The 26307-nt window shown below is 42.5% G+C and overlaps 1 protein-coding gene across 3 annotated transcripts in view; it reads left to right on the top strand.

Moving 5' to 3' along the window:
- LOC147022221 (protein sidekick-2-like) overlaps window positions 1–26307 on the top strand; it is a 676300-nt gene that overhangs the window by 318169 nt on the left and 331824 nt on the right. For all 3 annotated transcript variants that reach the window (XM_085892916.1, XM_085892915.1, XM_085892914.1), the window contains one exon: window positions 5476–5609. In XM_085892916.1, coding sequence (XP_085749042.1) covers window positions 5476–5609 — 134 coding nt within the window. The remainder of the gene's footprint in view (window positions 1–5475; window positions 5610–26307) is intronic.

The raw sequence follows: 26307 nt of genomic DNA, 5'->3' as shown, positions 1-26307 counted from the left end.
CAGAGAATGAATAACTTTAAAATGACCATTGCTGATGATGTTCTTGCAATCCATTCATAACTACAACAGCACTCGGTGGAGCGCATACATCCGCTAGGCTGAACAGTTTACGTTTTGTATCACAATGATAGGCCAAATTTGGATTCGGATCTCCAAAATCGAATCTGCTTGTTCTTGTCATCCACTAAGTTTTGTTATAATCCATCCACGACGTTTTGAGATATTGTGCGATACTGGATTTCGTTTTTGGCCATCTCTCTCTCCCTCTCTCCCTCTCTCCCTCTCTCCCTCTCTCCCTCTCTCCCTCTCTCCCTCTGTCCCTCTCTCTCTCTCTCTCTCTCTCTCTCTCTCTCTCTCTCTCTCTCTCTCTCTCTCTCTCTCTCTCTCTCTCTCTCTCTCTCGTTTAAAATCACTAAAATATTTATTTTTTAAATCTTGTATCCATTCCTGAATCTTCACCAAAATGTCCTCAACTCGCTATTTTCTCTCACCCAACACATCCACCAAGTTTCCTCCGAATCCGTGCATAACCTTTTGAGATACCCTGTTCACAGACAAACTAACAATCAGACGGGTGAAAACATAACCTCCGTCCACCTTCAGTGGAGGAAGTAACTACAGTAAAAAGTAAATTAGTACCTAAGACCTTTCATTTCCGACCATTAACCATTCATTCATTGGATGCATCTCTCTGTCCTGTTTCCATCCCTTCCCCCCCCCCCCCCATCTCAACATCTTCCATGCAGTGCAGTACATCTCTCTCAGAAGAATGAAAGCCCCCATGGTGTTCGTTGTTCCAATGGCTCAGTCTTTCCTTTAACCTCACAATCCCTTCAAAAGGAACAAGAAAAAGAAAAAAGAATCTCATCCTGTGTAAAGCAAGGCTTGAAAGGCATTCTCTCAGGATTTTCTATTCAAGAAGGGCCATCTTGTCATGCAGTTATTCTGAGCCTTTTGTGGGGGTTGAAAGGGGCATGGTAAAGTGATGTGAATGGACCAAACAGGCCAAACTGCCTTGAATCGTGGGATCATGGCATGAATGCCTGACATGGCTGTTGTTATTCGTTATTCGCTGGATCTACAGCAAAAAAGAAAGCCCTTTGTGACTGCTCTACAAGTGATTATTGCTTCCTTTTTTTTTTTTTTTTTGGCTTTTCCAAGCACCGTTCGATGTTGCGGTTTTGAATCCAGTGCAAAGATCGCACAAGAAAGCAACTCGTTTTCCCCTCTCATGTAGTTCCCCCCTCCCCCGAAGGACCAATCCCATTTCTGTTCCATCCAAGCTGCTCCCTATTGTTTACTTCTCACCTTGTAACAACATCCTGTCTGCAGTGATGATACATCAAAGGCTGCTCTCAACACGTTTGCTCTGTCATGGGAAATCCCAGGCCAGATAATATGAATTGTCCAGGCCCTGCAAAATGATCTACATTTTATTTTTGGATCATATCTTCATCTCTCTGTTTTTAGTTTCATTCCACGTACCCGTTGGCTTCTCTACTTTTCTACATCCCAACCATCACGCTGAGGAACACTCATATCTGATGTTCCGGTGATGTTGGTACAAATGAAACTATCTTAGTTGATAACCAATTGTTATCTTCATTCCAACCATGAAGAATGTCTTTATTATTTGGCAAAAAAAAATTGACAAGTATGTTGATCGTGTGTGTGTGTGTGTGTGTGTGTGTGTGTGTGTGTGTGTGTGTGTGTGTGTGTGTGTGTGTGTGTGTGTGTGTGTGTGTGTCCCCGTCCGCTCACCTCCAACCCAAACCGCTCTGAAATTTTTAGAGATTAATGTCACCAACGTTGCGACGGTCCCACATTGAAGTTTCATAAAATTTGGTCGACAAAAAAGGCCTACAATGGCCAACAGGCCATTTTGAGCAAAATTTTCTAAGATCCTCAAATTTCGTCCGATTGACTTGAAATTTGAACGGAATTTGCATATGAGGTCATTAAATTCAACCACCTATTACTTTTGAGGTTTACTTTGGTCAAAAGGTCAATATAGGCCATAAGGTCAACCCAAAATAGGCCAATTTTTTTAATTGTCTCTAAAATTGTCAATTTTCATCCGATTGACATGAAATTTGAAGACCATTTGCATATGAGGTTGCTGAATTCAACCAGATATTGATTTTGAGATCAACTTAGGCCAATAGGCCAATTTGAGCCAAATTTTCTAAAATCCTCAATTTGCATATGATTGACCTTAAATTTGAACAGGATTTGCATATGAGGTCAATTAATTCAACCACCAATTAATTTTAAGTTCAAAAGGTCAACACAGGCCTAACTTCTAAAATTGATAGATAGGGCCCAAAACTAAATATATCACTATATCTCAAAAAGTTGTGGACGAGTTATAACAAAACAAGGTGGATGAGTTGATTAGATGACAAAAACAAGCGGATTGGATTTTGGTTCGGATCCAGCCTATCGGTGGGATACAAAACGTGAACTGTTCCACCTGGCAGAGGTGTGCACTCTACCGAGTGCCATTCCACTTTGTGCTGTTTTGCCAAGTTGTCACTCTATGAGTGATTTTTCATTTGTTTGTTTAATTATCAGGGTACCAAGCTATACAGGGTGGTACCCTATTCATTTTGGTATGTTTATAATACTCCTGCTACTGGCTGGTTATCGAGTGCAACCTGTGGCTGCTGGTTGTATCATTGTTTGGGACGCGGCTTTTTGCCACTGATGCAGTGTCCCCTTACACACACATGTTCCCCCCAAACTTCACACACATGTTCCCCCCCCAAAAAATCAGTCTCTATACCACGGTGTTCATGAAAACATCAAAGGTCACATGATCTTGTAGCTATATTGGATTGAACAATTTTTTTTTATATATCTCTCTTGAACCGCTTCATTAGTCGATGTGAAACTTCCCAAGTATAATGTAGTAGTCATGATGAATATATGTTTAAAGTTTCAATCTGATTGGTTACATGGTCTGGCAGCCATAATTTTTTTATTACTTCAAGAATAAACCTTACAATTTCATCTTCTCCAGAACGGCTTACCACATCGGTGTGAAACTTCACACACGTGATGAACGAGTCTTTGGGAATATAGTTTCGTAATTTCAACATCATAGGTCACATGGTCTGGCAGCCATGCACTATTGAATTTTTTTGAATAGAATTTTTGAATCCCATTCTTAACTCAATTTTATGAAGAGAATGTCATGGGCCACATGTCTGATCAAAGCAGGTGGGGGTGGGGGGGGGTAGATATTCTAACCCCTGTCTCCCAACCCTCTGACCCCCCCCCTACTCCTCAACCTCCCTCTTTCTTCTTTCACTCCTCAACTCCCCCTTCCATCCCAATATCCCCCTCTCCCCAACCCCAATAACTCTATCTTTCCCCTCAACCCAAAATAGTCTCCCTCCCCCAACCTCAAGAACTATCACACCCCCCTCTCCTCTAGTTATCCACCCCTCAACCTCCAACTCTCTCCCACCCACCCCAACTTTCTCTCCCCCCCCCCCACGCACAAACCCCAATGTCATGTGTCTGATCGAAGAAGGATTGTATCAAAGAGGGGTTGTATCAAAGAGGGACAGCTTGGGACCCGGTCATAACTGCCTGCAGTTATAAAGTGGCACGTCTTGTTTATTTAGTTGTTTTGTTTTTACCCCACAACTGCATTGCACTCATTTCCTTTTGATCTCTACTTTGTTTTATGACAGCTTGCAAAGAGTATTAATATTCCTCTGAGGGTGATAGAACAGGAAACTTGATGAAATGTTCCTGAAGTTCTCAGCTATTTGTTGAAGCACGATTCAATGATAGCGGTGTAAGATTAATTTGGTTAAGTGACAACTAATGACTATCTCCAGAAAGAGCAATCTGAGCCAGATACCCCTGACTATCAATGGCACCACTCTCTTAAAGTCTTCCATTGTCAACATCTTGAAGGTCACCATTCAGTGGAAGCTTCTGTGGGCTCGCCACATCAACATTGGGACTACAACAGAATGATTTGGGTTAGGCGTTCTGCAGTGAGTCATCCTCCTGAAGGTCCCAGCTCATGATGCTGGGATCCCAGGTTGAAATGCCCTATACTCGGTGTTGATTTGTCCATTTTTGACGGATGTCCTTGTAATGAATGTAAAAGTACAACGATGTCTCGTAATTTCTTTGGCCTGTGTGTGATTTATGTACAAGCTCCCTCATGAGCATTCTGGAAATGTTTTAAAAGTGGTGGAGGAGTGAGGGAAATGGAGGTGGGTGTAAAACAGCACAGTCCATTTTGGAATTATTATTTCATCGCCTATTAATTAATCAATTAATTTGCTACTACCAGATCAAAGTTGGTTTTGACGATTTGAAACACCTCTATTTAAGAAACTACACTGCTTTGCTTCTTCATTAGACTCGATTTATCCCAATGGATTATGCTCAATTCTGAACAAGAGATGTAAATTGGATTGACCATGTGACGCGATATCTGATACCCACAGCATTTTACAGCATTCAGAGCAGCATGACGGGAACAAGAAAAACCTGATGGCGCTCAAAGAAACTGTGATTGTGGGTAAATGTCAACAGAGGCCACAACAGCAAATGCGGTCACATTGTCAGGTGAAAAGAACAACTTGTCAGCTCAGTGTGTTAATGGTGGACCAGCTTGTGTGCTTTGTTTTCACTGGCAATGTGACCATACACTGGTGCATTGTTCCCAGCGTAAAGTCCAATATACGACGGTATGGGCTAAGATGTCCATTATATTTAAATGCCCTTGTAAGTCACGTTTGATGACGCCCTCCCTCGTGTCGTTCCTCAACTTCTCACAGCATGCAAGACATTTATGTAAAGTGCAAATGACATTTCCTTGCAACTGTGGCCTGGGCCTGCCATATTAGTCTCTGGGTGCGATATAAACTTGTGTTCCAAGCACCATCTTTTATCTCTGCAATAAACTTCAATATCAGTGTTTTAAGAGCATTTATCAATCATGTCAAGTCATGAAGAGTCTGGCATAAGACCTAAGGCCTCCACTGCAAATCTGAGCAATGATATTTTGAGTTCAAATGAGTTCCTAAAACATTTAACAGCTGGCAACCGACTCTTGATGAGGCTTGCTCGCAGAAATTATGGTTTATTCCTTGACTTTCGACAGGATTTATTTTTTTGATGCTGAATGCCCCCAAGGTCAAAAGAGGCGAGAAATGAATTTTTTTTTTTTTTTCATTTTCGATGCAAGAGGAAATGGGACAACAGTTTTTGATTGTTGTTGTTATTGGTTTATTTGTTTTGAGCAGCTTGATGGGAAGCCTTCATTGATTTTTTTTTTTCATTTGTTTAAAAAATATATTTCATCACTTCCATGAACCACAGGTGAGAGGTGCGATGATAGTAAATGTGAATCTTTAAAAAAAAATTATTTCTGCTGCAATCATATGTAATCCCACATACTGTTAACTCCTTTTTGTATTTCCATTCTTTTATTGTCATCCCCAGTGTGGTCACATTGTCAAATCAGTTGGTGGTGATGCTGGTGGGGTCTGGTGATGCTGGGACGTACCATGCACAGGTGATGAACGAGAGGAACGGGGAGACGAAGACGGGTCCACCCATCGTCCTTACTGTCAGAGGTTTGACCTTCTCATTATCAAATAATTAGCCTGCAAACCTCATGATACCATCTTAATGAGACTGTTTAATTGATGTAATTTTACTCCACTCCTCTGTGAGGAAGCGCCACTACTTACGATAGACAACAGTTTTGTTCCCATCCCAAGTTTCTCTGGGGACATTACAAGTCGATCAAAGAGTGTGTGGGGAAATCACATGTAGACCATAAGAGGAGGCCAGAAGATTATGCCCTCTCTCAACGTCATTCATGAGCCAGCTGGGGTTTTTGCCAGCAATCCAAACGCAACATGGTATTTCTCCAGATTACAGTGAAAACCGAGTCTTTGTGAAGGCTCGTGTAGGTCTGCATCAGTAGACGGGTGTAACAATGGACTGAATTGACAAAACATTGAAAGAGTATGGTATTCGCCATGTGAAGCAGGGAGAGGTTGACATTTCTGGCATTAATCCTTCATCACAGCAAAACAAATCGAGATTCGGACTGTTTTGCTCTGACAAAGAGTTGACACCTAAAACGTACCACCAACCTCTCCTTGCTTCGCATGGTGGTTAGCATACCGTGATCAATGTTCTGTTTATTCACTACATTTGTACGTAATTCAATCCCAGCTGGGTTTCAATAAAATTCAAATAAACCATATTCGAATAATGGCAGTCTCCCACCCTAAGCACAATCAGGTCACGGCCCATGGCTCTGGCCAATTGCGGCACTTCTACTTTCCAGTAGGTTCAGCCAAATATGTCATGTAGCTGCTGCAGTCGAAGGATCCTCTTTGGGGGGAGGGGGGACAGCCCCAGGTTGATGACATTGACTGCAGCCATGACATCATGTTCTCAGCTTCTACGCAGATGCCAGATGGAGGGAGAAGAAGGGAGCGAACTTTATTGTGCCACATGCTGGAGCGACCTCACATTAATGATGCTCTCGGGGGTCTCTTCAACTTACCTTGCCTCGTTCTCACCGGTTTGAGAGAGGATAGATCAACATGCTATTAACTTAGCCCGACTGCACACAATACTTCCACAAGTGGGAAAAATAGGAACAAATGAGTGGACGTGAGTGAGAAGTGACCCTGGATTTTAAGAGTTTCATCAGTAGGAGGTTATTAGCAGACCACGTGCACCCTGAAGAAATGTAGGGGATGGTGGGGGGGGCGAGGGGGGAGAGCACAGAATGGACAGATGGTGAAAGACCAGAAAGTATGCTGTAGAAGACAGAGAGACTACCGATCTATCTGTGCTGGGAACGTGATAGGCCCACAGACTCAGCTTCAACATGGGAGATTCCATTTATTTGTAAGGCCATGATCTCTACAGCATCGAGCTCAGAAATATGCGAGGCAGGCTGCCAATCCAGAGCAGAGACGAGTACTCCAAGCTGTAGACAAAAGTCTTGTGTTTGGTTAAAGGTTCAGGTGTGCCAATAAAGACTTTGCACGCAAGACGATGCCCAATCAGCAACTGAATTTGGAGGCCAATTTACAAATGTCGTTTGCACAATGAAGGTGATGGCTAAAAGTGAGTCCCAAAGATTGAGCGACTGAACTTCTTCAAGGATTGTTGAGGAACCAGATGGGAATGTTTGCCAGATGTTCCTTTCACAGAGACAGCATGAGAGTGTGGGATTTGCCAGGACTGAAAGACATATTCTCAGTGTTTGACCAGCTTGTAATTCTATCAAGGTCTGCAGGGAGGGAAGAGGCGACTCTCTGCCTAGTGGAACAACGAGGTGTTTTACGGCAGAAGGAAGAGTCATGAGCAAAGAGATAAAGAGAATTTTCCAGAGTCAAAGATTGTTGATGAAGATTAGGAATCGGACTGGGCTCAAAACACTGTCTTGGGACATTACAACCTTGACAGGGAGAAGAGATGAGAGGCTCCCATTGAGAGCTGCTCCTTTGCTACAAGAGTAGAAACTAAATATTTGGAAAACTAAATTCACTCCCAACAAGATGACAAAGCTCCAGTTGAAGAACTATAAGTCGAATGGCAAATATACATGTTTTTGGTGAATATCAATCCGTGACTTCAATAGAAAGAGTTGAAAGAAGTTGTCACGATGGATAATAATTAATTCAAACCTCCAATTAACATTTTGGCCTACAGTATGACGTCCAATTAAAGAACATGAACCCCTTTGTATAAAGTGTTGCATATCATACGGGGAAACTAATTTGTACGATGAGTCAGGTCAGAACAGGCTTTTATCTTTTATCTTTTTTTTTTTTTTGTATACCTTGGTCGAGGCTCGTATGAGAGCGAACACACAACTCACAGCAAGGAGGCATGAGACAAGAGGGGCGGGAGTGGAAGGGACAAAACAGTGGGGAACAGACACATTAGGTGAACTGTGGAAGGGAGAGGGATGGGGATGGGACGGGGTACATGGCGAAGAGAAGATGGACATTTCAGGGACTTTCAGGAAGGAAAGCAGGAGAAATGAAGGAAGTGGGCTTGGGTGGATTATCGGGGGTAGAAAAGATCGAGGATTTGGATGGGGGAAGATAAGAGGTGGTGGTGAACAGCTGTTTTGAAAGCCTGGAGGGAAGAATGGGAAAGAATAGAGTGAGGAAGTTTATTCCAAAGGCGGGAAAAAAGAGGAATGAAAGAGTGAAGATGGGCAGTGATTCGTGATTTTGGTAGTTTTACCAGAAGGGGGTTGTTGGCGGACCTTGAGCGCCCTGTGGAAATGTGGTGGGGACAAATCGCAGAGAGAGCAGGTGGGGGGCAAAGCTGGAGAGGAGTCGGTAGAAGACAGAAAGACCACCGACCAACCTGCGGTGATTGAGTGAGAGGCCCAAAGACTCAGCTTCATTGCGACATGATGACGTGCTAGTTTCCAATAATCAAGTCGAGCAATCAATTCCAAAGCTCTTTCATCAAACAACTATGTGATGCCTATTTGAAGGGCAAGTGACCATCACGTGGCTTCACATTTGAGGTAGAAGGGGACACAGCAGGAGTGCGGCGGATGAGTGACCAGTGGTAAAAAGTTGCAAAAATACCAGTTGTTTTTATTTGTGTCGGTCATTGCTTTTAATTTTGAGGAACAGACTTACTGATCACTGCTTGATGAAGATTAGGAATAGGAGTGGGCCCAAAAGCTGGTGGAGTACAGATCAGCTGTGTATGCCAACTCGATGTAAATGACATGAGACGAGATGCTTAAACATATTCATCTCAATGCTAATATTGAGTTTGAGGTTCATTTGCATTGTTAAGATGGCATTTAAGGTGAAAGCAGAAATTGAATGCTGTACTTGTTATCTTGCTTGACTGTGTGTGAAGCTCCTCACTGCACGCTGGTTTCCCCTTCCGCTTTGAGTGTTACGTTTCAAGCGATTTTCACCCTTTTCAGCCCGGTCTCGTGTGAGCACCCGCTGTTAAAACACAAGCTCTAACTTTCAAGCTGACATATTTTCTAAATTAGCAACTGCAGAAACTCTTTGCCGAGAGAAAGGAAACAAAGCATGTCAATCAGAGTCAAGATGACTGTGAAATATCTGATGCACGAGTACCACGAGTGCATCGCATGGGTTTGTGCCCAACCGTGTGTGTGTGTGTGTACATGTGTGCCATTTTTAATCTGTTCGTTACTTCATATCAATGTGTCACGGCATATCCGTTATTGTTCAATATGTGATGATAATTGTGAGTAACAGCGACATTTAAAGGAACATGTGAATGTGTTTGTGTGCATTCATCTGCGTCTATGTGTTTATCTGTGTTTGTGTATGTGGTGTGTGAGTGAGTATGCAACGAATAATATTTATTTGTTCACAATCGAGAAAATCGTGTTCGTTTGACTGGAGAAAGTTTCTAATTTCGAAGCTCTATCATTTTTTTTTTATGTGACTAAAGAGTTGTTGCACTTGTTTTGTGACATAACCATGCAGGCTTCTGTGCCATTTTACTTTCAGGTCATCCAGATGTTTTTGAATGGCATGTTTTTCGATTGTCATTAAAATGGCTTCAAACTGCACCCCCAACCCCCCCCCACCTCCCTCACCTATTCCTTGAATCCCAAAATACATAATCTGACTTTTTCAATGACAGACAAGCAGAAGTAAAACTTCTGGCAGATGGATACAAAACATGTTTACAGATTGTTGAACACTATGTCAGGTTAATAACATGTTTTTGAAATGGTAACTCTCACTAATTGGAAAAGGCAGAATCGCAAATGACTGCTCGCCGAAAACGCCGCGATAAGACGACTCTGAAATCAAGGTAGCGACGGTGGGATAGCTGCTACATTGGGTAATTAGTCGAGTGATGAGTTAGTCGGTGAGTTTGTTTTGCAGGCATTGATATGTGATGCGGAATACTCAAGTTACAACTTTTTATACGAGTTTTCCAAGTCTCTTGGAAAATTTATGGATGATTGTATTTATATTTTCATTTCATTTGTTTGTTTACTTTTTGGTTTTTACAAAAACACTTCTTCTCCTTCTCCTTCTCCTTCTCCTTCTCCTTCTCCTCCTCTCCCCAAACCAACTGATACTATTTTTTGGGTGAGTCACGGTCAGTCCAGGGTAACACGATCAATCAAGATAACACTTGCATTTTTAGGCAAGGTCTTTTGTTTACAGTGTTTCAGGCTCATTGAGGAGCTTGTACAAAGGTCGGTACAAAAGTAATCCCTCTTATTTTATTTCTCACAAAATGCAATTACAATGAAAATTACAAGCAACAAGTCTGGAGACAGTGATGGTTCACGAGCAATGCACAGGGTTCGCCTTTTTCATTTTTTGACCTTTGAGGGGACGCCACGGGCAAACTGGCAGGAATCGGGAAAAACGTAAATGATGAAAGTTGTAGTACTCGAAGAGCACTACTTGCATACCAACTTTCATTCGAAACAGTTGAAAACCCGAGGAGCTCGATGCCCAATTTATTGATTTTTTTTGACATTATCTAAGTTTGTGACCTTTACCTTGGGACGAAAATGAAAAAATCGAGCTCCGTGGGACTATGCAGGTGCCATTGGGCACCTGATCAAACAGCTCGGATCAAAACCCACGGAGCTATGCTCGGGACAGACAGACAGACAGACACACACCCATCACGAATATAGTGGTCACTTACTGACTCGTGAACCAATATACCATATGTGGAAAAGATGAAGTTAATGTCCCCCAGAGACTCCCTCAACTGCAATGCACTTGAAAGAGCGCATCAATCCGACTCTTGCGTTCTGGTGTCACTGCGGTTGAAGGCCGACCACTTTGAGGCTTGTCATCGATATCGGTTTACCCGCTCTTGAAACGCTTTGCCCAATGTCAAACGGTGCTCACATCAACGGTCGAGTCGCAATACACATTATTTAAACGCCTTTCAATTATCACCTGAGGAACCTCTTCCCAATAAGAAATTCAATAACTGTTCTCTTCTTTGTATGCACATCCAGTTGGCCAGCAATTTTGAAAGTGTGGTGTGATGTTGTCAAGCGACCGATCACATTGCCGCTCAACTTAAATTTGGTGATGGATATTAAGCTTTCATTGTGATCCCACATATTTTTTCGATGACCCTTTGGTTACAAAATGAAGAAAAACAAGAGGCACTACTTTCATACCGACCATCCATTGGGACCATACTGTGTGCAGAGCGTTGGTGCTGCCTAAGCAGTCTCCTTGGTTAATTGGACACAATCCTGGACGGGTCGCCACTCCGACACAGTATACCAGCATGCTGGCACTCATTTTCCAAACTTCAGAAGGTTGACAGGCAGAGTCAACCCCACCTGGTATTAATTCAACACCCGAGGGGGATTTGAACTCAGTATCCGAGGATCCTAAGCCCACCACCCTAATCATTAAGCCAAACATCAGGCATATACCGACCCTTGTACATAATTTCCCATTGTCCAAGGTAACACCTTAATGATGGAGCTCACTCTTTTGTGAGGGAGTAGCAAGCAGTCCAGAGTAACATAACTAGTCAAGGTAAAACTTTCAACTTTTGGAAAAGCCTGTTTTTAGTGTCTCGGGCTAATGGAGGAACTCGTACAATTCCAAATAGAGGTTGGATGAGGACAAGGGGAGACTAAAAACAAATGATATGAATATGCAAGGTCAACAGATGACGAACACCTTTGATCTTTGCTTTCTGCAATGTTGCACTATATTATTGCTTTTAACTCAGACTTTTATTTGTATCAGAATAATAGACAGTTTATTCCATATGAAAATGCCTCTGCGAGATATTTGTGACCACAACCCAGATTGTCCTTTTAAACACTATATATGCTGGGAAATTTGGACGCTACTTGTTCCATGAGATGTAACTTAAAGGACCATGGAAAGGCTGGTCGAGTCACTGAGCCAACCTGTTGTTTTCTGCTCTGAAATGGAAAACACTCATGGTGTTCACTCATAATTTATCTCCATAATTTGAGTGGTCTAGTTGAGGTTGGATTCCCAATTTGACTCTAAACTGCTGTTCTGGTGCTTCACAGCCAAAACGTTGCATCAGCGATTTAACCGAGCCTTCATAAGCGACGTAAAGCCATCACCCTGTCTGATATAATTTCCTGGTGGACATCACAAATCACATGGTGCCATCGTTTCCAGGCACCCATGGCGAAATTCCAAAATCCTGCCCTGGACTACAGTGGGGGCACTGCATCACTAGCACAAAGCCGCCTCAGTCAAGGCTCAATCACGATGCAACCGGCAGGAGAGATGACACTAAGTATAATTTTATTTATTGATGTATTCACCGCAATGAAACGTCGTCGTCCGTGTGTGCTTTCATTATTCATCATTAATTTATTTCACACTCGTATATATTTTATTTCAAAAAGAAACCGTTGAGTGAGCACATGTTCCATTTAATAACATTAATTTTCCTCTCTTAATTAGAATGTCTAAAAAACGATTATAATCATCCAATATTTGATGAGTACATTTTTCATGCTTTTTTTTTTTTGCCTTCACTCTCGACGTCATTCTCTGAGCTTGTGATGACGCATTTCTTTTTCAAATTTTCATCTACCGGTGCTTTAAAACCACGAGTTCTCAATACTCATGTTCACAGTTCTTTCACTCATATTTAATTTTTTTTTTAAAACGTTGCCTTGCGCCTAATTGGCCGAGCAGGATAGCTTAGAGGGATGCACAATTTTGAGCTGTCTGGCCGTGGTTCAAATCCTGACCCAGTTGAGAATCGATTCCGATTCTGACCTGCTGTCTCGATTCCAAGAGGAAAGCGATTGCGATTCTTCACCAAAATCCAATCAGTTTGTCCTTGTCACACACCCAACTTGCTCAAAGAGTTTCGTCCGAAACCATTAATTATTTATTGAGATATTGTGCACACAGACAAACCAGGGGTGAAAAACAAATCCTCCATCCATCTTCGGTGGCAGAGGGAACAAGAGGGGCGCTCGATAGAGCGCATACCTCCGCCGCATAATGTCTGATCCACGACAACATATCGGGCCCAATACAGTTTTGCAGACCTGTCAACCCCAAATTATGAAAAAGTGTGAGAATGTAAAATGTGTCCAGCAAGGTTGCGAAGTGACGAGGATTGAGGATGTGAAGCGCCTGGAAAATCTCGAGAGGTCTGGGGGGCATGCTCCTCCAGAAAAAAAGTTTGCTTTCTGGTGTGTCTTCGATGCAATTTCCTGCATTCTAGTGCTAAATTCATCAATACAGTGGGACCCGCTTAATAGAATCACGGCTAATAGAATCACCCGTATTATAGAATCAAAATCGTTGAGACCGATTCCATTGTATCTAAATGTACACAATTTTTCCCGTTTATTAGAATCAAAAACCCGCTTAATATAATAGAATCAGCTGCTGGCCATCCACTTCGACAGTTCAGTGCCTACTGGCCGCTCAGTTCCAACTTTTGCCACCAGGCGGCTGACGTCACGCTAAAAATAACGCTATGCCACTACAGTGATTTCGGTAGTCATTGTACAGATAGGCAGACGGCTGACAGCTGCAGTCTAAGCACTAGGCGTGTCGTCATTTCCACGATGGACAGAAAACGAAAGCGGACGGATCGTTCAAACATTGATAAAGCACAAATCCTGAGGGACTATGACGCTTTGCCCAGAATGAGCCAACGAGAAGCTGCAGACAAGTTGGAAATTAACCAGCCGATCCTATGCAAGATTCTGAAAGATCGAGAGGCCATTCTGAAAGGTCAAGTGGATTCGTCTTCTCAGAAACGCAAGCGAAGCGGCAACGCACCCGATGTCGAATCAGCAATGGTCAAGTGGATTCAAACTTCTAGAGAAAAGGAAGCACCGCTTTCTGGACCTCTGATGCGGGAGAAAGCGGCTCAGTTCGCGGAAAAGTTCAACAACAAGAAGTTCAGTGCGACAAACGGCTGGATTGACCTGTTCAAGAAAAGACATGGAATCGTCCACAAGAAACTTCACGGAGAGGCAGCGGCGGCTGACGTAGGAGGGAAACAACAATGGCTGGACCACGTGTTTCTGGATCTCGAAGAAGGCTTCACGGCTGATGAGATCTGGAATGCTGACAAAACCGGGTTGTATTTTCGGGCCTTACCAGACGGAACGTTCCTCTTCAAGGGAGATCAGCACTGCGGTGGGAAAAAGCCAAAGGAAAGAATCACGGTGCTTTTTTGCTGCTCGATGACTGGTGCTAAGCGTCCTCCTTTCGGTATTGGTAAAAGCAAGAATCCACGGTGTTTCAAAGGCCTCAAAACAATTCCAGTTCGCTACAGAGCCAATTCCTCCGCATGGATGACAGGTTTCCTCTTCACTGAATGGCTCGATGAGTGGAATCGCGAGCCAAGGCGTCATGACCAGAAAGCGTTGCTTCTCATCGACAACTGTCCGGCACATCCCCAATCACTTCAACTGTCGAACATTACTGTGGCATTTCTCCCGCCGAACACAACCTCTGTTCTTCAACCGTTAGATCAGGGAATTATCCGTTCATTCAAAGCTCATTACCGCCGTGCCATGCTACGAAAAGTGCTCACTGAGATTGACAACGAGGATGGAGCAATGACAGCGAGTGACTTGGCGAAAAAGATAACGATCCTCGATGCTATGCTGTTTACAGACGCAGCATGGAATGATGTGAAGACTACCGGCATAGTGAACTGCTGGCGCAAAGGAGGAATTTTCATCGGAGCGGCAAGCGAAGGCGAAAGGGTCGAGAGCAATGACGACGACGAGTTAGCCGACCCTCTTCAAATGGATCCCGACCAATGGCAGGACTTCGTCAACATGGACGCCACTCTCCAAACCACAGACGATGATGTCACAGACGAAGCCATCGTTTCGGCAGTCCAACGCGAAATGGGAATTGCTACTGACGCAGACTATGACGCCGACACTAAAGTGGAGGAAGTGGAGGAAGAGGAGATCTCTGTCCCGACCATCAAGGAAATGATGTCTGCAGCTAAGACGATCAGGCTTGGTTTGCTATCACATGGGTTCAGTGACATGGCCTTCCTGCGCAAACTTGACAAGGAGGTCACCGCCATTGCCACAGACTCGTTAAAGCAGGCAACAATCGACAATTTTTTCATTACAGAGTAGGCTCATCGACAAACATATGTTGTATTGCTTTGAAAAGTACATATGTACTGTACGTGTAATTGTTTTATTTTCAGTAGTAAGTTACATTGTTTTGAGCAAGTGTGTCATATAAATCAAACTAAATGCTGAGTATTTGTCTCCGTATGTGTACTCGACATTTGATCCTCTTGATACTCCACAACTCTGGTGAACTCGGATATTAGAATCACCCGCTTATTAGAATCAAATTTGTCCGGCCCAAAGTGATTCTATTAAGCGGGTCCCACTGTATCTTTTTCAGTCAGAAGATAGGTTTTCATGTCATGTTGTTACTGTTTAATCCATTCTGTGGACTAAAAGAAATGAATGAACAACATGAACAAACAAGACATATATATTTTATTTTCATCAACGGATCACATGCTTTACAGGAATTAGAACACTCATCATCCTTGTAATTAAGATGTATTATTTCAGCATATTGATAGTATTTCCCAGTATTTCGTGGTGATTTCGCATGAAACATGAACCCCCAGTAGCAAGACATTTCATCGGATCAGGATGGTCATCAATAATTGACCAATCGTACTCCGTCTCTCAGTGCGGAACTAGGAAGTGCAGAACTAGGCGAAGCAATCGGATTTAAGTCGGTATTCAAGGTTATAACATCAGTTAAACCAGTTGCAATGCAATAATGTTGGAAATATTTTTTGTTGCCGAGAAATTAAAAAATAAGTGTGAGAATTTAGAGTGTGAACGTGAAAACGTGACTTTCAACAGAAAGTTGTGAGTCTCACAGCAAAAACGTGAGAGTTGACAGGTGTGTTTTTCAAACATCATGCTATGCAGTGCAATATCGTTTTTGGCCCGATCTCTCTCTTGATGGTGAAGAATCACTTTAAAGATTAAACAATTTCGAATCCAGATCCGGATTCGGATCTTCACCAAAATCGAATCAATTCGTCCTTGCGACACACCCAACCCGTCCACAAAGTTTTTCGTCTGAATCCGTCCACAAATTTTTGAGATATCCTGTTATATATCGGTTTCACCCAATCTCTCGATGATGAAGAATCACTTAAAAAATTATCAGATCCGGATCCGGAACTGGATCTTCACCGAAATTGAATCAATTCTTCCGTGTCACATAGCCAACCTGTCCGTCAAGTTTCGTCCGAATCCGTCCACAACTTTTTGAGATATCGTGCTATATTTCATTTGTGGCTGTATCCCTCAATGAAGAATCACTTTTAAAATTCTCGTCGTCGGATCTGGATCCGGATCTTCACCAAAATTGAATCCGTTCCTCCTTGTCACACACCCAACCTATCCACAAAATTTCATCCGAATCCATCCACAACCTTTTGACAGGCAAATAAATAGACAAACCGGTTGGCGGCGATGGGTCACCGAGCATTGAAACGAAAAGATATAGAGCAAAATGGATGTCATATAGCGGATAGGGAATCACCCTAAGTTTATGCATATCAAATCTCATCCAGTTCCATCTCCTGATAACTACTCGGTATCCATTTGAATGAAAAGTACAGAAAATGTGGTTTGAAATCGGAAATCCCCAAATTTCGAGGGGATGCTGTGGGTGAACAAAGATATAAATCGAAAATCCGGCTCGATCGTTTGTGCACAATGTATTCCAGACGATTAGTGTGAATTTTCATGACCATCCGACCATAACGCTAGGAGGAGTAGCATTTGGCGCAAAGGCACCTCCAGCTCTCGCATATTATCGATTTTTGCACTAATTGACCTTTGACCCCTGACCTAAGCGAAATCGGTTAATATGTCCTGAGGCAAAGTTGTAGTACTCATTGAGTACCACGAACCTGCAAAGTTTCATTCGTATCGATGCACTCACCTGGTCGCAAGGAGGCCTTCAATTTTCGCCAATTTTCATGCATACACTAATTGTAGGGGGCGCTGCGGGTAAAGTATTCTATATATCACAAAAACCAGAATATATTTGATAGAGCATCACCTGAAGATCATTCGTGCCAAATTTCATAACCCTACGTGGGATAATGACTTTCGGGATTCATTTCACGTGAACGGTACCGATTTTGAAGGTTTTTCGGTTGTTGCTTAGGAACCAAAGCGTCCCTAACAACCATAACAATTTCCAAAGCACTAGGTCATAAGATGTACCTACTACCTGAGTTTGGTCAAAATCGGCCCACGTTTACTACCAATTATGCTGACGACAAACGAACAAACATCCAAACAAACAGACAGAATTACTGACAATAAGGGTCACCTATTTCGGCGACCCAACAAACAGACAGAGAGGGGTGAAAACATAACCTTCTTCACCTTCGGTGGTGGAAGTAATAAAGAGAAATAACTTCAATGTAAAATTTATGTTCATTTGTAAATAAAATCAGTGGCATGATTTATATTACATGTGATTTATATCATATTATATGACAAAAATAATGTCAAAAATGTAAAAGGTGCTTCAAATTAATCAAAACCTCTGGAAAAATTGTATTTTTTTTCAATCGGATTAAAAAAAATTGAACCCGGTTTATCTGGGCAGTGTATAAGCAACAGACGACCGTTCCTCGATCGCTCTCGATTTTATTTGCTGTTAATAAATATGCCACAATATATCGCATTTGCTGTTGAGAAATATGATGATTTTGGAATTTCACAACACTATTTGCCTGTATATATAAGACAATGTGTATTTGTATGTTTGTCTGTCCCCCTTCATAAATGATGATTTGAGTTGGCTTTTCGAGGCCAATCTTTTTTTTATCACGACTGTACGTTCACTTCGGTGTATTTTTCAGGATAAAAAACTCGAAAAACATTTTTCATAAAAGTGTAATTATGTCTCTTCGATTGGAAATTTAGATGGTGAATTGCAAACTGGCCCTCAAGGGCGGTGTAAAGAAGTGTTTTTCAAAAAATAACAATAAATACAAGGCTCGGGGAGATGAAATTCGCTGCACATTATGTGTAACGTGCGCAGAGTAAAACGAGTGTTCATTTGCGTCCGTAGGATGTCTGATAAATAAATAAGATATAAGCACTCCTGACGTTAGGCCGAGGCTTCAGACTTTGGCATGCTCACAAGGCAATACCATCAAAATTAAATGAGGTCCGGTGAGGAGGAGTGATACAAGCGACATTTTTTAATGATATGATGATGAAAGGCTCGGATGATAGGGGAAGGGTTGAAATAGTGCGATATGGCATCAACTCCAAAATGGCCGATGTGGCCCTTACATCACTCCTCCTCGCGGCACCTCAAATGTCCCAGAAGATAAAGAAAATAGGGTCACATATGTGCAGGTCAGGTCAGGTATGGGAGCATGTGCCAGAACAGCGCGTCGCTGCGTCCACTTTTCACCGGTACTCCGAGAGCCAGGCCCATCCCCATCTCCTTGAGATGCTGGTCCACCTGCTGCAACCACGAGGCACGTGGTCGGCCCATTGGACTCCTCCACTCATGAGACTCCCTCGCTGAGAGAATCTGGTGAGCAGGATCAGGTATGTGCAGGTACTGATTTAAAATTACGCTTCTTGCTGCAAAACATCATATCTTCCAGTCTCCTTGAATATTTTGAATGAAATTATTCCAACCTATGATTTTTGACGGACTTTTATACTTGTACAGACATACTAGTTTTATATCTTGCCAAATGCTGTCTGTTGGATCCTGGAAGGACAAGTCCGACACATGCACACAGTTTGTGAATACACGTCTGCTCATTTTCTTCACAACTTGAATAATGCAGATGCAGAAAAACGGACTTGTTACCTCCACCACCGAAGGTGAAAGAGGTTATGTTTTCACCCCTCTCTGTCTGTTTGTTTGTTTGTGTGCAAGATATCTCAAAAAGTTGTGGACGGATACAGATGAAATTTTGTGGACAAGTTTCGTGTGTGACATGGACAAACTGATTTGATTTTGGTGAAGATCTGGATCAGGATCCGACAACTAGAACTTTTTAAGTGATTCTTCACCACTGAGGGAAAGGGCCAAAAACAATATATAGCATGATATCTCAATAATGTATTGGGCCAAATATGTTCTTGTGCATCAGGCATTACAGGTGGAGGTATGTGCTCTACCGAGTACGCTTCGAGTCTTTGTCTGTTTTGTAAAAAAAAAAATGGCAGGAGAAGCTTGTGATATAATTTGCTGAACCAACGAACGGATTCTTGATGGACGAAGTGAGACGAGGCATTGTAGGAATCGACTCTGGGGACTTAGAACCGAAACAGGCGCGTCATCAGCTCTGCAGAATTTAAGGTTCGATTCCCGGTTCCGATGGAGGGAATCGATTTCAACCAGGCAATCAATTCTTTCACCCAAACCAAGTGTTCAGCGTGCAGGATGATGCATTAATTTGTGCGCTATCCCTCAGAAGGACATTTTACAGTATTTGGAGGAGCTGTCGGCCAGTGCTGGTTGTTGGTGGATGTTGGAGATCCCATGGTGTCTTTTGTGAAAATTAGGCAAGTCATCTCTGACACACTGGCCAAATTCCAAATTCCAGCCTAAATCACTTTCAGTCTGAAGTTCGGCCTGGCCATTCGGTTCATGAAAGATCTGGGCAAAAAAACATTCCGCGGCGACCCTGCAACTGATATCAAAGGAAGTACTTGTAGTAATTACATCTAAATGCTATTTTACAAAAAAATATAGCTTGAATTTAGCTGCAGCAATGTCAAAAAGCATAGATTTGAACAACACAAATGTTCCAAATGTCTTGTTAACAAATCCGGGGAAAGAAGTATGATTTATGTTTTGCCACAGCTCTATCAGCAGGCATGTTCCTTTGGCGGAAAGACAACATCGCGCTGTAATGAATGTGTCTCTGTTCATCTCTCAATTCCCTGGATGAATCCATAATTCTGCGAGGCCCAATTGCTCCTATTTAAAGGCTGATCCTGCACGTTATCCCATTTATTTTGGCTTTTAAGTTCGCAACGCACGTGTCTACAAGTTTTTAGGTTTTTTGGGGAGACAATGAAGTCGCTGCTTCATGGTTCAATTATGCAAGTGGGTGAGCATTTTAAACGCTCATCTGTTACTGTTTAGCACAGCGAGAGCTGGCTTCCACTGCTCGTTTTCTTTCCCGAGAGCCTTAATTAAAGAATGAAGACCCGCAACACCCTTCCCAACCTCCTCAATTCCCAAATATGATGCACATTCGCCCCACGTGTCTCTCGCGAAAGCATCGTAGAAAATCCATTGTGGACAAACGAGCAAAGCCGCAGAAAATGTGGCAGCAATGGCCATTTGCAACTGTTAAAAGACGTTTTTTTTTATTTCTTGCGAAGTTTTACAGTCACAGAGGATTGATGAGATTTCTTACAGGAAGAGCAGCATGCCTTGAGGACCATCCTGACAGTTGAAGTGAGCGCATGGCAGGGAAATTAACGGCATTATGCACTCTGCGAAATGGCCTCTGTCGAGCAAATGTCAACCCTGAATAAGTGTGCAGTGTGGGGCCTGTTTTTGAGCTCCTCTTTGAATCGCAGAACGGTGGTCACATAACAGCTGGAGTATTGAAAAGGCTGGATGCTTTCACCCTGTGTCAAACAAAAGAGGTTTCTAAATTTAATGGAGCAGTGGGAGGTCGTAGGACATTAATGTCTGTCGGTTTGTCAACACAAAAGCAACTCCAACTCAAGTTCAAGATGCTGTCATGACCTGCAATATAAGGGTACGTTGCTCTACAAAGATACAAAGTAATTTTCTGCTGCGGGTTGGTTCCACGTGCTGCAACCTTGGAAGTTGTCGGTTTCATTTCTCCTTTGCGCTGGCAGCAAAATTTAACCTGAAAGAAATCTCAATGTTCGACGAAATCTCAGAACACTTACAATTTTCACTGCATGACCTTAAAAAAAGATGTTCATTAAATTTCCTCGGGAAGGGAATTAATGTTTATGAAGACTTTCTCAGTCTGGCCGACCTACTCCAGCCTGAGTACATTTCCATCCATTCTTTTCTCGTCATTCAATTTTTGCCTTTATGGCAAGACTTGGCACGAGGATTTTTGTTTGCAATGTCTTCATTTTATTTTGACTGATGGAGTCAAATTCAATGCAAGGCATGATGTAGAACGTACGTGAGTATGTCTCCTGGTTTGTGCATGTTGGAATATGCCAGGAGCTTTTGAAAATCACAATTGTGGAATGTTACAAGATTTCCCCCTCCCTTTGATTATGAAAAATCACATGATATTTTGACCGATTCTGGGAAAGGAGAAGTAGCGGGAAGGGGTTCAGCAGAAACTTAGGATTGTGTCAAAGTCATGCCAGTGCACGGTGAACGACTCTTTTTGAAAGGTGCAATTGGATATTTAATTAAGCCTCCCCCTATAGCATCGGGGAAGTCTTATTGCTGTCTAGGGTTTGTTTCTACAATTGGTGCCCTAATTTTAATGGTACCAGAAGAGTACTAAACCAGTATTTAGAATATATATATATATATATATATATATATATATATATATATATATATATATATATATATATATATATATATATATGTATGTAGTTACGGCCATGGGTACCGGGTGTATTATGAGGGGGTTTAATCCCCGTTTGTCCTCGGAAGAGCCGGACCTGGGGCCACCACTCACGATTAACTTCGTGGTACGGTGAGTTGCTTTAGAACCACGAACGCCAATCAGTTAACTACGAGTTCCAGTATCGACCGTCTAATTTTGCCGTTTAACTGGAGGTCACGTGGTTTCCTGAAAGGGGAGCTCCCCCTCGGCAAAGCACCAATCTTATCTTGATTAGATCTTAATTTGGGTGGCTGAGCATTTAACCACAGGTGTGTGCCGACTATTACACGTCAATTTGTGTGGTAATTAGCTCCCAGTCGATGTCGGTTCGGACAATGCTGGATCTATGGAAGGAAAGGACCTGAACGGGCAGATTGGAACATCAACAAAGCAATTTATTAATAAGAAAATAAAGAAATAAAAATCAATGAAAATAATTGTAAGCAAATAAATAATCAATCAGGCACTGAGGGAAAAAGGGAGAAAGAGCAGAAGCTTATCTCTATGCCTTACTTAACAATTAAACATGAGACATGGGCACCCAGCAGATCATTCAGGGGAGAAGAGAAATTCAGTCTCGCTCACCAAATAAAAGTTGTCCTACATCAAATAAAAACGTCCTGAAATGTGTGAGCATGCCTTGTCCATTACCAATGCCCAGCCTTGCCATGCACCCACTCGCAAACAGGCTTGGACGCCAATCAACATCACATTGTCACCTCCACGAACCAGGGACGCCAAGAATCAGGTATGCCCAGAGCAGGTCTCGAGCAGAACGAGCATTAACGGTCCGAGTGTCATCCACTGCCAGGAGCCACCAGGAGCCACAACCGACGGATAGCTGTGAGAAGCTGTAAGGCGTTGAGGCACTGTGAGTTGCTGTGGGGTGATGTAAGGCACTGTGAGAAGCTGTAAGGTGCTGAGGCTGTTGCCAACTCACTGGCGCAGACTGACTGGTGCTGACTGACTGACTGGAACTGACTGAAATACTCTCAAAGCTGTCAGAACCGCAACCAGCTACCACCAACTGACTGGAAAAGCCGTCTGACTGACTGTCGCAAAACTGACCGTCACCAACTGACTCTAAAACTGACTGGTCCGACTGACTCCTAAAGCCGACTGACTGACCCAGACTGACTGGTTGTTGACTGACTGGGAAAGCCATCTAACTGATGCAGACTCACTGACGACAACTGACTCTCAAAGCCGTCGCCACCTGACTGGTCTAGAATGGACCTCTCATCCTCCTTTTTATAGTTGGCCCATCTGGGCGGGCACAGACTCCAACCAAATCCACCCGCCCCATTTGCAAATCATTGCCCGTAACAACCCGCCCGTCCTGTGACCATTCCTGGCCTACGACGATATGCCTGTGGTGCTGGACGAACGGCAGAAAGCAACCATTTGTCAGAATTACCGAGTAAAAACGTGAAGCGCTCATAAAACGTCAAGAACCATTATCACCTCAATGTTCAGCCCAATATGAAAAAGACCCAGTTAGCGTCCATAGAGCTGCTGAACGGGATGTCAAACGTCGATGGAAAAAGGCGGTTGTCGGCGTCGGTGAAAGAAGCGGTGCCAATGTCGATAGAAAAAGGCGATTGTCGGCGTCGGTGAAGGAAGCGGGTGAGCTAACCGTTGGGCTAACGGCTATCTCGCGTGCATGAATGTGTCTGTCCAAAAGAGAAAAAGGAGCTTTCCAAAAGAGAGGAAATCTATTCTTTACCCTTCTCAACACATCACATTTAGAATCCCACCAGATATGGGGATAAGTCCATCCTGGACATGCATTTAGGGAAATAACTATCTGAGGACCTGGATGTTTGTATGCATTTGTCGAATCGGATTCTGAAATCCGTAACAATACATATATATATATATATATATATATATATATATATATATATATATATATATATATATATATATATATATATATTTTTCTTCCTGCTCAATCAACACTCCAAATTGCCAAGCTGAGTCAATTTCAGAACTGTATCTCGTTGCCGGTTTGGAATGAAATTTTGCATCAACAATGCGGATATAAAGTATGCGGTGAGGTCATGATCGAATTATAGACATTTTAACATTTTTCACCAAAACTTGACAAAAGTTTGTCCGACCGGAACGAAATTACCTTCACTAGATAGCCTAGAGCAAGCCACATTTAAGCTTTATTTACATCATATTCCTCATGTTCAAAGTTCAAGGTCAAATGGCGGTCTGAAAAAAATAACTTTTTAATTTTTTTGTCATTGCTCAATTTTGCCAATGCAGAATATCAAAGACCACTTGGCCTTCCAATATGTTTTGCATCATAATAGTGAACCTGCACTGAATTTGTGCACCTGATATTTGCTGTTTCGGGTTTGTTTCTACAATTGGTGCCACCTACTTTTTTTTTTTTACAATTGGTGTTTCTACAATTGGTACAACCTACTTTTTGCAGCGTGGCGACATCACGCTGTTATATAATTGGCTATTCTGTCCTGTATCTTCTGTCACACTTATTGTTGGGTGTGATGTGGGCGGAGATTGCCGGGTGTATTGTGGGCGGAGATTGCCGGTTGTATTGTGGGCGGAGATTGCCGGGTGAATTGTGGGCAGGGTTAATGCAGAAGAGCGACGTTTTTTGTGCTGAATCGTTTTCTGTGTGATGCCGGAAGTTGATTTTCTGAGCAGGAAGTGATAACACTGGGGAACAAAGTTTTTGTTGCATTGATACCAGCACTTGATCTTACCTAATTTGAGTGTGCTGAATTCAAATCTGAGGTTAGTTTCTCTCTGTTAGCTCTAGATTTTTTGCAATCCACCATTATCATCATTTATTTGGTAAGTTACAATTTGTATTAAAGGCAAATTTATATTAAACATATATTTTGCAATTCAACATTTTCAACATTTATTTGTTAAGTTACAATTTGAATTAAAAGCAAATTTAAATTAACATATATTTCGACAGAAAGACGATAGGTGATTCAGAACAATTGATAAGGATGGAATGCAAAGTTCAAATAGGTCCTATTCAGGCAAGAATTTGCGCTTGTCGCTCTTGCATTTGTGGAATTCCACAGGGCAATCTCGTTTGATGCTCCAGCAGTAGTCTGCCATTATATTTTTGTCCCATCGCCCTTGGTAGCGCTCTTCCATCGTCATGAGGTCCTGATGGAAGCGCTCTCCCTGTTCCTCACTTACAGCCCCAAGGTTCTCAGGGAATTGATCAAGGTGACTATTCAGGAAATGGAGCTTGACACTCATGTTGCACCCAAGATCGTGAAAAGCCAACAGCATTCTACTAACCAGAAACTCATAGTTATCTGCCTTTTTGTTACCAAGAAAGTTTTGTGTAACTGCGACGAAAGACAGCCACGCTGTCTTCTCCTTGTCATTCATCTTCCTTACAAATTCCTCATCACGTACAAGGGCACAAATTTGAGGTCCATCGAACACACCTGCTTTGATCTTCTCGAAAGACAAATCAGGAAAAGCAGAAATTATATGTTGAAAACATTCACCATCAGTACTCAATGCCTTCATGAACTGTTTCATCAAGCCGAGCTTGATATGGAGTGGGGGTTAAATGATCTTCTCTCGGCTGACAATTGGGTCATTCACAATGTTTGGCAAGCCTGCTTCCAGAGTTTCACGGATGGGCCACTCCTTCTGGATCCAGTGTTTCTCTCGAGCTCGGCTGTCCCACATGCAGAGATGGCATGGAAACTTTGTGAAGCCTTTCTGTTCACCAAGGAGAACGTTGACCATTTTCAGCTCCACACAAATGATCCAGTTGTGCTCGTGATATTTCAGTAAGTCAATGACCATTTTTATGTCATTATGTTATTCTCGCAAATGCACTGAGTGACCAACTAGAACCGCTCCAAAAACATTGCCATTGTGCAAGAGAACACACTTGAAGGCCCAGTCACACCTTGACGTTTTAGCCAGCTTATGCCGATTTTTGAAAAATTTGTCTAAAACGCTGGCACACGTCGAATACGTTTTGGGTAAGTTTTGGAAACATTGAGAGCACGCTGAAAAACACTGCCATACGTCGTAGTACGCTGGCTTTCATCGTTGTACTTTGCGGTTGTTGTCAAATTTTAGCAAGCTTGAAATTTTACGACTTATGCCAGCGTATGACTCACAAGTTCCGCTACGCTGGCATAAGTTGTAGGCACGTTACGCGATCGTTGACACACGTCGACACACGTTAATTGTAAGTTAATCATCAGTCGAAACACATCAAGGTAATGTTTAGCGTTCCCGAAACTTATTTCTAACCTATGAGTAACGTGTTGTAGGCATGTTACGCGATCGTTGACACACGTCGACACACGTTACTTGTAAGGTACTCATAAGTCGAAACATGTCAATGTAATGGTTAGCGTCAGTGTTCCAGACTCCCTGGTTGTTTATTTCTTCGGTATGACTGTGATGTTAACACTTCGATTTCTAGTGCGGTTATGATTTAAATCGTTGAGCGGCAGCCTATTAATTATATTATATTATACCCGCACTAGAAATCGAAGTGTCAACATCACCGTCATACCGAAGAAAAAAAAACCAAAAAAAAAAACCAGGGAGTCTGGAACACTGATGCGAACCATTACCTTGACGTGTTTCGACTTATGA

The sequence above is a fragment of the Eptatretus burgeri genome, chromosome 8 (genome assembly GCF_056783735.1).
Source record: "Eptatretus burgeri isolate ZD-2024b chromosome 8, Ebu_testis_v1, whole genome shotgun sequence".
In the NCBI taxonomy this organism is placed as follows: domain Eukaryota; kingdom Metazoa; phylum Chordata; class Myxini; order Myxiniformes; family Myxinidae; genus Eptatretus; species Eptatretus burgeri.
The sequence above is the reverse complement of the archived record's forward strand: the minus strand, read 5'-3'. Positions and strand labels throughout refer to the sequence as shown.